General features: G+C 45.3%; 1 protein-coding gene across 5 annotated transcripts; it reads left to right on the top strand.

Annotated features, from left to right (window-relative positions):
- Positions 1 to 1214: 1214 nt before the first annotated feature.
- Positions 1215 to 12894, top strand: FUT10 (fucosyltransferase 10). Of its 5 annotated transcripts, XM_035564254.2 has the most exons (6): positions 1216 to 1443; positions 1762 to 1877; positions 3234 to 3446; positions 5935 to 6217; positions 9986 to 10821; positions 12648 to 12894. In XM_035564254.2, exons 3-6 carry the CDS (start codon positions 3366 to 3368, stop codon positions 12870 to 12872), a joined length of 1425 nt encoding a protein of 474 aa, XP_035420147.1. In that variant the 5' UTR covers positions 1216 to 1443; positions 1762 to 1877; positions 3234 to 3365; the 3' UTR covers positions 12873 to 12894. The 5 variants fall into 5 exon arrangements, with proteins under 5 accessions (XP_035420152.1, XP_035420147.1, XP_035420149.1 ...); XM_035564259.2 differs by lacking the exon at positions 1762 to 1877 and having other exon boundaries at positions 1215 to 1443; positions 3234 to 5316; XM_035564256.2 differs by lacking the exon at positions 1762 to 1877 and having other exon boundaries at positions 3237 to 3446.
- The last annotated feature ends 323 nt before the right edge of the window (positions 12895 to 13217 follow it).

The raw sequence follows: 13217 nt of genomic DNA, 5'->3' as shown, positions 1-13217 counted from the left end.
AACTGTGTGCTTAACATTTGCATAACCTATAGCGCTCAGACATGTCAGCAGAAGTACGTCAAGCTTTCCCTCTGCCACCTCTGGGATGCTTCCACCCTCTGCTCCCCTGGTAGCTGCCCTCCTGCACCTCTGCTGCCCTTCACACCCAGGCTGTGCCCCTCTCCTGAGCCCCTCCATTCCTGGACTGGGCACTTTTACTCTTGGGGGAGAGGCGATGGAGGAAGAGTTGTTTTGCATTTGTTTTCCCTTAATGTTTGAAGCATCAAATAATGGTGTTTTGCCCTGTTAGTTTATAAGTAGTGTATAAGTAGAATCATAGAATGTTTTGGGTTGGAAGTGACCTTAAAGATCCATCTCATTCACAAATACTTATGAACAAACATGTGCAGGTATCAGACATCTTGGTATTAAAACAAATGGGATATGATGTAGATCCATGTTATAAATACGGACATGTATGGTTATGTGTACGTATCAGACGGATAAATGTAATCTCTGCCCTGAGCCGGCACAACCAACATTTTAGAGCAAATATATTTCCTTACAAACAGCAAATGCCAGAAACTGCACAAAGAGGGACACAACCTCTGGAAATCCCGAGCTGATCTGGATCACTACTCGCAGCCTGGCAGGGATGCCCTGCAAGGCTGGCAGCACGTCGCAGCCGTAGCCCTTCTTGTGCTCGGGGTGCCTGCCTCAGCTCTGAGCCCGAGGGACGAGGGATGTGTTCCCTCTCTGTGAGACGGGGCCGGCCAGCAGGCACTTGAGTGCTTCCCAACTTCCATGACGCATTTGGTGTTTTTTTTTCTGACAACCCTCTGGCTTGGCGCAGTGGAGCTAAGCCCTCTCGAAGAGAGCACCGGATAAAACAGTGGCACTGTTGTAAAGATGAAACAAAACAAAACGAGGAAAAAAAAAAACCAACAACAGCCAGAAGCACAGCTAGGTTAACAGTTACAGAAACCAGTGTCAGAAGCAGACTTTTTAATTATTATTATCGTTTTATTTGTGTTTTATTTCAGCGGGAGGAGCAGCCGGGAGCGGCAGCGCTGCCATCGGCCCGCCGCGTTTCCTCTGCAGAGCCCTCGGGACCCGCAGGGGAGCCGACCCCCCCGGGCCCTCCCCGAGCCCCCCGGGTGGCCGCAGGGAGCTGGGGGGGCTTTGGGGGCGGTGGAGGAGGAAGGAAGGAGGAAGGGGGAAGGCGCGGATCCGCGCCGCCCCTCCGCGGGGCCCCGCGCAGCGCCCGCCTCCCGCTTCCCTCCCCAAGTGGATGCTCGAACTGAAAGTGAAAAATAGCCGACAAACACACAAACAAAAAACCCCAAACACACACAAAATAATCATCAAGCAGCAGCAGCAACGACAAAACAACAACAACGAGGAAAAAACCCAGACCCAACAGCGCGGGGACGGTGGCACATCGGGCGGGATGTTTTTTTGCGGGTAAGTGGGAAAGCAGCCCGCCTGGCCGGAGGATGCTGGAGCCCGAGGGATCGGGGGGAGGGGGACGGGGGGACGGGGGGTGACGGGGCTGCAGCCGCCGGGAGGGGTACGGGACGGGCTGAGAGCCGGGCAGGGAAAGCGGGGTGCACAGGGAAAGCGGGGAGAGCGGCCCCGGGGCACGGCTGGGTGCGGGGGGAAGGCAGCGAGGCAGGGCTGGGAGGAGAGGGCGGCGGGGGGACCCGGTGGGAAGTTTGGGAGGATGTGCGGGGGGCTGCTCGGGGTAGTGGGAGGTGGTGAGGTGTCCTGCTCTTTCCCCAGGTCCTTAGGCCCTCTGCTCGGCAGGACCGAGGTGGGAAGGCTCTGCGAGGTCTGCTCTGCTGGCCAGGCTGGGGCAGGACGGAGCCTGGCGTGGCCCACCGCCAGCCCACCGCTGGGTACGAGCACCGGGTTTGGGCACTGCAGGTGACAGAGAGAAGCCGTGACCCCCCCCTGCCATACCCCGGGCAATTGGTACAGCACACCCGTGCTGTGCAGTTCCCCCTCTGGAAGAATACCTAAACCCAGGAAGATTCCTGCATTTTTACCCAGGCAGAGGGTGAGGGAGGGCTTCCAGTGTGTCATTAGAGCCTCACTTTTCCGTGCACAGGGTAAGATGTATGCTATTAAAGACACTGTTCTGCCCCCCAAGCATGGCTGAGTAGATTTTCACTAATACACTTACAATCAGAGTTCAGCCCTTTCCCCTCCTGATGCCCTACTTTGGCTGTAATGCAGGAAGGTACAGGGGATAGAAGACTTTGAAGCTTGGTTTCAAAGGCACTGAACTGTCAGCAGCATGCTGCAGTACCCAGACAAAACCTTCAAAAGCAGCTGTCCCACGCAGAGCAGAACTCACACAGCACTGTTTTATGTGAGGCTTTGGTGAAGAGGCTCCTCAGGTGGTTGATGTGAAGGGATGTACTCATGCTGCAGTGGAAGCAGGACCAGCCTTTCGACTCTATCTGCTAACCCCACAGAGGCAAGAGGCAGGCAGTAGCTGTGGGACCCATCCCTCTGAAAGATTTTTGGAGCTCCATGACTGGGATGCGGGAGGTAGCTGATGGGCACACACTCACACATCGGGAATGCAACCACATATGCCTTTTTGTAGAAAACCAGACTAAATTCTAAGAGGCACATCTCTGAAAGAGATGAGTTTTAAAATAGCAATTTGTTAAAAAAAAGTATGTTTTTCCTCTTTCTCAAGTTTCAGAATACCCACATTTTCAAACTATAATCCTATGCCTTGAGAGATAAAGTTTTGTTTTTCTCTCATCTTCTTCTTCCTCTTTTTTTTTTTTTTTGAATCTGAAACTGGAATTTGTGCTGGTATTTTCACTCAGTAACATCCATCATGCAGCAAAATGGTCTGGGAAAACTAAAAAAAAAGAGTGTCAGGGAAGGGGAAGAGTCATTGGAGGTTATTTGAGAGGCAGACCAGCATGGATACAGATTGCCAGAGAAGGGGAATTTGTTAAACCTAAACTGTTCTAGGTTTGGAGAGAAATATGTGGAGAAGTGATGTGTGGTCCTGCTTTGAAAGGAGGCCAAGTCCAGGATGAGCAGAGGGAGAAGGCAGCGTGTGTATGAGTGCTATTTTGTGCAGACCGCTTTCTGGTTTAGCTAAGGGTTAGCCTGGCTCAAAACATTGTTCCGGCACCCGCAGAAAGCTACAGGTAAGACATCAAGTTAATCACCAAGCTCGAGGAGCGCTCTTTGTTGATGTTTTACCCTTTTCTTTTTTTTGGCAGCAGTCACCATGAAGAGGAGTAAGGATGGAGTGGGACAGCATTGTGGCAAGGGCTGAAAACTTTCAACAAGCTGGCCTGCCTGACGCCTAGCTCTAACTGTCCGTGGGCGCCCTGTGGGCCTAACAGTGCAGCATGATCAGGGCGAGGAGGAAGAAACTGTGGGCACCTTGTTTCTGCTTTGCAGCCGCCTTTTTCCTTCTGGTGACATTCCAGGTACAGGGGAAAAAGGGCAGGGGGTATGCATGTAGTTGCACTCAACATGTGACAAAAATTTGGCAAATTGAGAGAGATCATAAAAGGCAGAAGATGTTTTTCGTACAAGACTGCTGTGAGAGGGGTATTTGAAGAAAGTCTGTCAGCTCTCTGTCAACTCTGTTAGGATAGTGGTAGCAGCTCCATAAGTGACATTACACAGAGAATGCCTTCCTTGCACAGCTCCTCAGCTCCTGGAGGAGTTCCTCACAAGTTGTGTACCAGACCACCCCATGTTGCATTGCCTCCATCCTGTACTGCTTTCCCAGTCTCCTCAAGGCCTGGAGTTTGAACTGATGAGGCTGGGAGGCAAGGCTGGACCCATTCCAGGCAAATGTGGCAGCCTTACCAGGAAAACCTGAGCAGTCCTGACTCAAAGGCTGTGCTTAGCATTAGGAAGTCCAGTAGCTGGTCAATAAAAGAAAATGAATGAGAGGAAAATCAGTGTGGAGGCATATTAATTTACAGTAGGCGCAGTCCAGCCTAGCTTTTCATTAGAAGAAAGCAACTTTTACACAGATTGAATCAGCCTTAGCCGACAGCTGTGGGACTTTCAGAAACTTCAGTCATGAGAAGTGCAGGATCTGCCCCAGGGATGTCTCCATTTGGACTGTGCTCTGAACTGAAGCTCTTGTTCAGACTGGTACCTCAGGTGACTCCCAGTGGACCCAGCATATGGATTTCAGAAGTTCTCCCAGGCCAGCTGCTTGCTCTGAATGGGAATGACTTTGTGGGGGCAGGTGTTGTCACTTTTGGTTCTGTGCCCCTAAGCTGGCCATACAAAGTTTGATGTGGCTGCCCTAATGTGGGAGCAATGCTAGCAAATCTTTAGGAGCTTTACTGGCAGGTTTTGTGACTGCACTGCACCTCCACAGCTAAGCAGGTTCGTATTTGGGATTTTCATCTGACGAGTTCACTGCACAGTGACACTCGGTGCCCTGCTGCTGGGACTGCAGCAGCATGTGTGCTGTGGGTATAAATGGCATATTATCAATCCTCAGGAGTTCAGAGAGAGCTGCTAGAAATTCTGAACAAGCACACAGATTCCTTGAATTCTGCTAAGGAAAATTTTGGAAACAGAAAAGGAGTATGTTCCTGGAGAAACCTGGACATGAAGTAGCTATAGACTTATCAGAGTTATATTGCTGCACTTACATCTTACTGCACTGCTAGACAAATAATCCTTGTCCCCAGCTAGTATCTTGTCCACTTGCCAATGTGGGAATGTTTTCTGTATTTTTCTGTGCAGCTGCACTTTGCACAGCCTCCTGTGTGTGCTGTCCCAGTGTCCTGTGTTGCACAGAGCCTATTTAGTTTAGTTACAATCAGTGTATTTTACTAGACAGTAAGAGTGAATGACATAGCTAACAGCAAAATGAATGCATGCGGTAATGCTATCAGGGAAGATAAATGTTTTCAACCAACTTAATGTAAACAATGCTCTCCTGCTTTCCAATATCCTCCTTCAGAGCCATCCAAAAAGTGGAAATGCTGTGAGCCAAAGCTGTCTGGTGGGTATCAGCTCCTCCATCGCTCTTGCAGCTGTTATTAGGGTGGCATTAGGCACTGCCTGTAGAGATGCACACAAAAAAAGCCGTTTGCATGGTGGCAGGAAGGTCTTTGCCCCACAGAAGCTAAGGGTGGTTCCTGTGTATCCTGCAGCACCACCTACCAGCACCATTTCTGTCTCTTCACTGACTCTCCCTCAGAAGACTTCTCTGCCCCAGGACACTTTCATGAAAGGTACAATCTGTAGAAAAGGGTGGTGGTTTCATGGGCACCCGAATTAGTGAAGCCTGACTTTCTGAGGACTTCTGTCTCATGGCTGATGGTAAGCCCTGTTAGAGGTTCTTGTATGGTTGGAGAGCTTGTAAGGTTTCTCGCAGGGTTTCTGACCTGTACATGATGGTTTACACAGTCAGGTCTTTTACTTCTCTGCATACAGGTGGGATTTTTCTCCTGTGCCTGGCCAACAAGTTGTAGTTAGGTTTTCTTTAAGACCTGTCTGCATCTGATATACCCAGTCATTGGTTTAAAAATTAATCAGGGTGGGCACAGATGACCACACAGAGATGTGAAGACCTCATGACTTTTTTTTTTACAGCAGATTTCCAGAATAAACCTTGCTACTGAAGGGCTGTCCTCTGTTTTATGCTATTTCCAGAGGGAAAGCAGAATTTGTCTTCTTAACTTTTGTCTGACACAGCCATATCTCAGTACAGAAATTTAGTTTTTGTCTCCACCTTACCAATTCAAATTGAAGTACTCCCTATTCTGACATAAATCACCTGGACAATGGCTGCAATGAGTGAAGTGCATCCACTTCCTTGATTGACAGAAACTTCATGGAGACTTACTTAGTGCTTGATGTTTGAACTCTAATTTAACATGCAAATGTCCCGGCTAATGGCAGTGATGTGCTGTGATATGTATGCTTTTTCCCCTGAAGGTTATCACTGAACTGAGCGATTCAGAGAATAAGGTGGCAGTAGACTCCAGTTTACACAGTGGTCCACTGAAGCCTGAGGAGAGACATGATTTCCAATTTAAGAACAAACTTGACAGCAACTTCAGGACAGAGTCTGATGCAAACCAATACCCCATCCTGCTCTGGTGGTCTCCTCTGACTGGAGATACAGGGAGACTGGGTCAATGTGGAGAGGATGTTTGCTTCTTTACTATCAACAAGACCTACCAGCACAACCAGATGACAAGAGCTTTTCTGTTCTATGGTAAGGAGCTGTTTCTTTCTAAAGGAGAAACTTTCCCTCCTGTCCAGTTATTTTCCTTTAGAGATTAAATATTCTAGGTGGAAATCAGGAGCAGGAAGCTTACACAGCTCACTTTGTTAAACTTTGCCTGATGCTGAATCTATCATCACAGGTCCAGAGACCTGTGCAAAAGGACTCTGAGAAGTGACCATACACGTCTGTGGGATGACTGTTGTCTTGCCTCATGCTGCTTTCCTGTCACATGTGCTCCCTGTTTATGGGAGAAAAGATAATCTCCTGTAGCTGCCAAGTCATGAAAAGACAGTCTGAGATCAGGACATTTTTTTTTCCCAGTCTTTTGGCTTATCACCCCCAGCAGAGGTTCTGCAAGGCCTTTGTCACACTTGTGCAAGACTTTTGTCTTAAGATAATGCCCTCACTGGTAACTGTGCAACTGCCCTGCTGCATGTGCCAAGAGATTGCTAGCAGACTGTAAATGGAAAGCACTGAAAGAAGTGCATTGATTCTGCACAAGGAACAGCAGCTAGTGCAACATGCTGAGCTGCTCTGGCTCTGCTGCCTAAGAAACTTCTTACTACTTGTGCTGTAAAATCAAAACACAAGAGGCACCATTGTTAAATTTTTTCCCCACACCATTGCTTTGCAGATGAAAAAAAGAACTTTAGTTGGAAAAATAAAGACAAATAAATTTCTGTGATTGGTAGGTTCAGCCCCTTTGTCTGGAAACAAAACAAAACAAAACAGAATACTGAATTTTCATTCACTTGTTCAAGACACAGGTGAACTGGAAATAAGGGCTTTTAACGTGGTTGTTAACAGTAAACTAAAAACTTCTCATCAGTAATCTTTTCAGAGCGCCAAGTAGGTCAGTATTGTCTGTTGCTAACATAGTGGTCAAGCATGAAGGCAAAGGAATAACAGTGAGGGAATGAGAAGCTGGCCTAATTAAAGACAAGGAAAGCTAGGTTTGCACCACGTGAAAGTTGTGAAGTCTGGTGCTTTTGGTCTCTGGCAGCAATTCTGCTTGCCTGCTTCAGCATTAAAAGAACTACTACTGTTCATTTTTAGCAGGTTTGTGGACATGATTACTTATTTTCAAAAGATTATTTATACTGGGCAAAAGACCTTCCCTGTAGTTTTTCTTTTTTTAGTGGTGCTGTCTTTTCACTGCATATAAACACAAGTGTCAAAATATGCAAAAATGTTACTTGTTTTTAAACCATGATAAATGATCTCACAATGCTAAAGTCTGCAGAGACAAAGGGCATAGGTAGGGTCATAGGTCATCTCTTCTCTGGAAGTGAGCCATGGCACCCACTTGCTCGATTTTGTCTCTACCTTTGGAGTAGAGTCTCCAAAGTAGTATCCAAAGTCTACCTTTTCAACATCACATACTCCACAGAGTTTTGCTTGTAGCATGAGCTGCCGATGCTGTTGCTTCTGAGGAAAACTGTGTCAGCAAGAGCTGGATCTGATGTAGAGGGAGATGCTCAGCTTTTCTGCACCAGAGAGTTGAGTCCTTGGAGAATAAATCCCGAATGAAAGAAGTCTCCTAAGATACAGCACTTCTCCCGAGAGCATCTGTCATTTGTTCCTGCACTTTGCCACATATCTGAGATTTTCTAATTAGTAGTTTGCAAGTTGAAATTGCTTGTAATTACAGTCTTGCTGTGCTTTCCTTATCCCTTCGTAAGCTCATTAATTTCCTTCAGCTCACAGGGTGGGCAACATGCTGGTGGTATCTTCCCTTCAATGCTCAAAATCTTTTTGTCTACTTTCTGGATGGAGATTGATTAAGTATTATATTAGAATCAGCCAATTTGGTGTGCTTTTATCTATTGTGCTGTTTTCTTTATTTTTCTCTGTGCCTAATTCTCTCTTTGTTTAATAAGTTTTACACATTATGCTTCTATCCCTCTCTCACCCCTTTTCTTGTGTCATTTTTTCCTGCATTTACCTTCCCTCTCCCCTGCTCTGCTACATCTTTGAGGTAACTTGCAAGAGGCAGCCCTGAACAGCTATGGTTTCAATCCACAGCATTTCGTTATTGTCTATATGCACTGCAGCTTCTCTTCTGGACATCTCTTAAAACAAGGTGTTTTCAAAACCAGATAGACTGCATAAGCTACTCTGTAAGAATTTGATTCATTTTCATTTTTCTTCGCCTTATTTCATCACTACCACACAACAAAAACAAGGAAAGCAAACAGCTTTTTTGTTTGTTTGTGTGTTTTCAGTGAGTGGCACAGCCCTTCATCCTCTTAGTGTTTGGGGCCATCCCTCAGTGGAAAAGAGAATGTCAAATCCTTAGTGGTCTTAAAAAACAAACAAACAAACAAAAAAACCCCACCTGATGCTCTTTGAAGGATCATTCTCTATAGGAGGTTTTTATACTCCTGGCAGATATCATCCATCTTCACTGCTGTAGTGAAGTCTTCTATTGGTTTTACAAGGTCACCCTTGGAGTCATCTTGGCAGGCTTATGCAGCTACAGAGATCATTGGGCATTTTTTTTTTCATTCTTTATATATTAGTTTCTAGATGAAAACTTTTTGTTACTTTCATTGACTCCCTCTTTTCCCCTTCCCCTCTCCCTCCCCTCAGTGATTTGAGGTCAGGGGTAGAACATAGAATGAAAGGTCATGAGTAAGGTGGAGACGGTAGAATAACTTGTCCAAAGAAAAGGGGTTTGTGTTGTTTTCAAAACCAGCTGTTCCTTTTATTTTTTGGTTTATGAACCTCACATGCTTAGCAGAACAGGTTAAAAGTTTCATATGTTCAGTGCTGGTACACAAGTCAAAACCAAATATAGTTCTAAGGCAGTGAGGAAGTGTCATGGCAGAGATTCGTCAGCTTGGCATTTAATCTGAAAAAAGGCTAGTCACATGAGTGTAGTACAGCACTACTGAAGGGAGAGAAAGGTTCTGATTCATGACTTGATGTTTTGAACTCAGTTTTGCACAGACCAGTCTTTGAGAAAAGGTTTATAGGTTTGACCTGAAGCTTTGACCCTGGTTTTCCTAAACTGTTTGAGGAGCTCGCTGTCCTTCCAGAAAAGTGCAAGCAGCTGCAGTGGTCTGCTTTCTGCATTTAGACGTGGTTCTTTCTCTACTTTTGCCACTAGATTGAGGAGCCATCTTTTGCCAGAGGCTGTTTCCTTTATGTATCTGGTAGTCAGCTGTGATACATCATCTCTTAATTTTCTCTATGATAAACTAAATAGATTGGCTTCCAAAGTCTCTATAATATATTATCTTTCCAAGACTTCAAGTCATTCTTATGATTTTTCTCCTTAACTGCGTCCAATATTTTAGCAGCTTTTTTTTTGTTGTTTTGATACTGGAACCAAATTCATCCCTGCAGTGACCATTTCCCTCTCATTATAGACAGAGGAAATGCCATCTGTTCCCCTATTTACATAGCCAGGGGATTATTAAGCATCTTATTAGTCTCCCTTCAGTGCAGTAAAATACAAAATAGGGAGGCTTTGAAATGAGAGGCCTTTAAACTACCATGACCTGAATGTAAACCGTTTTTAATGTTAACTACTGATCTCCCGTCTCTAGATTCTTCTGCTGCCAAATTTGCTTCTCTCTGTCACCACATTCCTTTGTCTTTGTATGAATTACTCTCTTTGTTGTGCTGCCTTATAATGTCATAAATGCGGTGCTGTAGGGCTGATATTAAATTAAAATTGAATTTCTGTATATTGTACTTGTATGACATGACAGGGGAAGGCCAGACTAAACACTATTTGCTTTTGTCTAGGTACTGACTTCAGTATAGACAGCCTACCACTCCCTCGAAAAGACCACCATGACTGGGCCCTTTTCCATGAAGAGTCGCCAAAAAACAACTACAAACTCTTCCACGAACCAACTATCACCTTATTCAACCACACCGCGACCTTCAGCCGCCATTCTCACCTACCACTGACCACTCAGTACCTTGAGGGTGTAGAGGTCCTCAAGTCCTTGAGGCACATGATCCCGCTGCAAATGAAGAACAGCCTGAGGAAGCAGCTTGCTCCACTCGTGTACGTGCAGTCAGACTGCAACCCTCCTTCTGACCGGGACAGCTATGTGCGTGAGCTGATGTGCCACATCGAAGTAGACTCTTATGGGGAATGTCTGCATAACAGAGACCTTCCCCAGCATCTCAGAAATCCAGCTGCCATGGACGACGGGAACTTCTTTAAAATACTGGCACAGTACAAGTTCATTCTTGCATTTGAAAATGCTATCTGTGAAGATTACATCACTGAAAAACTCTGGCGGCCACTGAAGCTGGGAGTGGTACCAGTGTACTTTGGGTCTCCCAGCGTTGTAGACTGGCTTCCCAGCAACAAGAGCGCAATCTTGGTATCTAGTTTTTCACACCCTAGGGAGCTGGCCCACTATATCAAAACACTAGACAAAAATGATGAAGAATATGAGGCCTTCCTGGAATGGAAACTGAAAGGCAACATTTCCAACCCAAGGCTGCTTACAGCAATGAAGGAGCGCAAATGGGGAGTGCAAGATATCACCCAGGACAATTACATTGACACGTTTGAGTGCATGGTTTGTAACAGAGTGTGGGAAAACATCAGGAGGGAAGAAAAGGTACTTGTGACTTTGTGTCTCGTGGGGGCTTTAAAATGGCCATAGGTTCAGATTTGCCAGAGGAATTTTGATTATCAGATTTCTGGCCAGCCTACAATCACTGGTATTGCAGTGTAATTGGGTTATACATCCTCATGCCAAAAGGTGTTGGCAGAAGGTGTGAGTACATGGCCAGGGCATGTGTTCTTCGTACTGCTACAGTACTGGCACTCATGCACAGTGGCTGTTGAGCTGGTGGTCATCTCAACAAAAAGCTTGAATTGTTCATGGAGGAGGTTTTTATCAGGCTACAGTGAAGAGCCTGACTTGCTGACTTGCTTTAGAAGACCACCCTGAAGGCTGCCAAACACTGGAACATGTTGCCCAGAGAGGCTGTGGGATCTCTGTCCTTAGAGGCTTTTAAGACTCACCTGGACATGACCATGGACTTTAAGATCTGATTAGACCTGCTTGGCGTAGGGGACTGGACTAGACGATCCCTGGAGGTCCCTCCTGATTTAAATACTCTATGATTTTCTGGGGCTGTGTATATGTGGATGCATGCAAGCCTTTAGTGAAAAAATGTCATTTTCTCTGGCCATATTTAGTGACTAAACATTGAAATATTGATGTTTAAGACAGGTTGTGTAGTTGTGAGAGGAACTGGACCTGTTTCTCCAGGTCTAAATCTTTCAGAAGTTACACTGATAGAGACCAGCTGGAAATGGCTCTGTTATCTGGAAGCCCAGCACTGAGGACCCACCAGACTTGCAAGGTTGTTGGCTGTGATACCAGGAGGTCATTTCAGAGCCACCATGAGCTGTTCAGTCTCCTGAGGCTGCTAGTTGTGGTGGCCTGGGCATTAAACAGAGCATAAACAAAGCATTACCTGTAACAGTTATTACAGAATGAAGTTAGAAACTCACACCATGTGCACCTCTGAGTTAGTGAATACTCATTTTAATTACCATATTCCTTTAAGGTTTCTAGGTTTATGTACCAAGAACCATTTTTTTAAAAGCTCTTCATGGGCTCAATTATCAGCATAGGTGGAAAAACAAACAAACAAAAAACCACAACCTTACTGTGCCCAGTAATGGAACTGACCAATGGCTATAGTACCCCAGAGTTGTCCTATACCTATTAGGCCCTATTTTTACAGGTGACAATCTGAGCAGTACACTAAGTAGTCAGCCGGTAGAAGGGAGATGAAGAAAGCATTAGAAACTATTAGGGTGAACTGAAGTGATGGGGAGTGCAAACTAGTAAGCATTTACATTACATTTAGCCAAGCTGTCCTAGATGAATCCAGTGCAAATCTAGACAGTTGTCCTCTCCTTAAATTGGGAATAAAACCATGGAAAGGTATAAAAGGGATGAGATACATAGATTCCTTTTGGATGCTTTTGTGACTCTCCAGTCAAGCAGACTATGAAGACCAGTCTGCTTTCCTTGTCAGATTCATACCTTGTCTTTTTCTCATTAAAATAATCTCATGAAATGTGTGCATATTTAACATGAAAATGGAATATAATGATGAAAGTAGAACTTGTTTCCTTAGAATTTCAGATTGGCTTAGCTGATGCTGCTTGTTTGTAGCCAGATCTGATATGAGATTCTGGCTCTCGTCAGCATGATTGCCCTTCCTCCAAGCAACTCATGGAGAGCTTCCCCTTGGACATCCACAGGGACATGGCTAGAGCCTATGGTGGGAGGGTAAATTTGCTGACATGCTTTAATAGTTTATTAATGGCATAGAGCCTTTTTTTTTCTTTTTATTTATTTTTTTTTTTCTGTCTGCCTGGGTCCCTGAATAACCCTTTCCTTTTATTTCTCTCCATTGCCAGGGATGGCTACCCCAGAGTTGGAGTGCTCAGGTTAGACATCTGAGCTGCCCCAAACCCGAGGCTTTCTCGTTCTCATCTTCAAACGCTGGCTGGAATTCCCTCCAAGAGATGTGGATAGCAAGTTTTGAGCAATCCAAGAAGGAAGCCTGGGCACTGAGGCAGCTGGTGGAAAGGAACAGGAATTTTACAGCTCAAGAATTTTGGATGCTTGTATTCAAAGAATAAATGCAACAGCCTGTAAAACAAAGTGACCTTCTCAGAGGAATCTATGGATTTTTATTTTTTTTTAATTTTTATTTGTTTTGCAGGTGGTCTTACTGTACGTAGGATTGTAAACCACAGGAAGTAGACCTGTAAGACTGAATTTAGTATGCTTAGTGCTCAAGGGGTATAAGGAATGCTAAGCAGAAGAATCACCCTACTGGTTGATAGGAGTATGTGTGTGTATGATAATTGTCATTAATTCATGTGTTTTAGCATCAGAGCACAAGTTCGTCAAGGTTCTCAGGGACCAGTGTCCAGCACAGGTCTAGCCCTCGTGAAGCAAGTGGATCTCCCTCCATCTTTAGG

Source organism: Cygnus atratus, chromosome Z, assembly GCF_013377495.2.
Source record: "Cygnus atratus isolate AKBS03 ecotype Queensland, Australia chromosome Z, CAtr_DNAZoo_HiC_assembly, whole genome shotgun sequence".
Taxonomy (NCBI): Eukaryota; Metazoa; Chordata; class Aves; order Anseriformes; family Anatidae; genus Cygnus; species Cygnus atratus.
This window is presented reverse-complemented; position numbering and strand designations above follow the sequence as displayed.

Coding starts and splice junctions, on each gene's coding strand:
- FUT10 (XM_035564256.2), top strand. CDS start 3,366: ATGATCAGGGCGAGGAGGAAGAAACTGTGGGCACCTTGTTTCTGCTTT. Junction 6,218..9,985: donor AAGAGCTTTTCTGTTCTATG/GTAAGGAGCTGT, acceptor GCTTTTGTCTAG/GTACTGACTTCAGTATAGAC. Junction 10,822..12,647: donor ACATCAGGAGGGAAGAAAAG/GTACTTGTGACT, acceptor CTCCATTGCCAG/GGATGGCTACCCCAGAGTTG.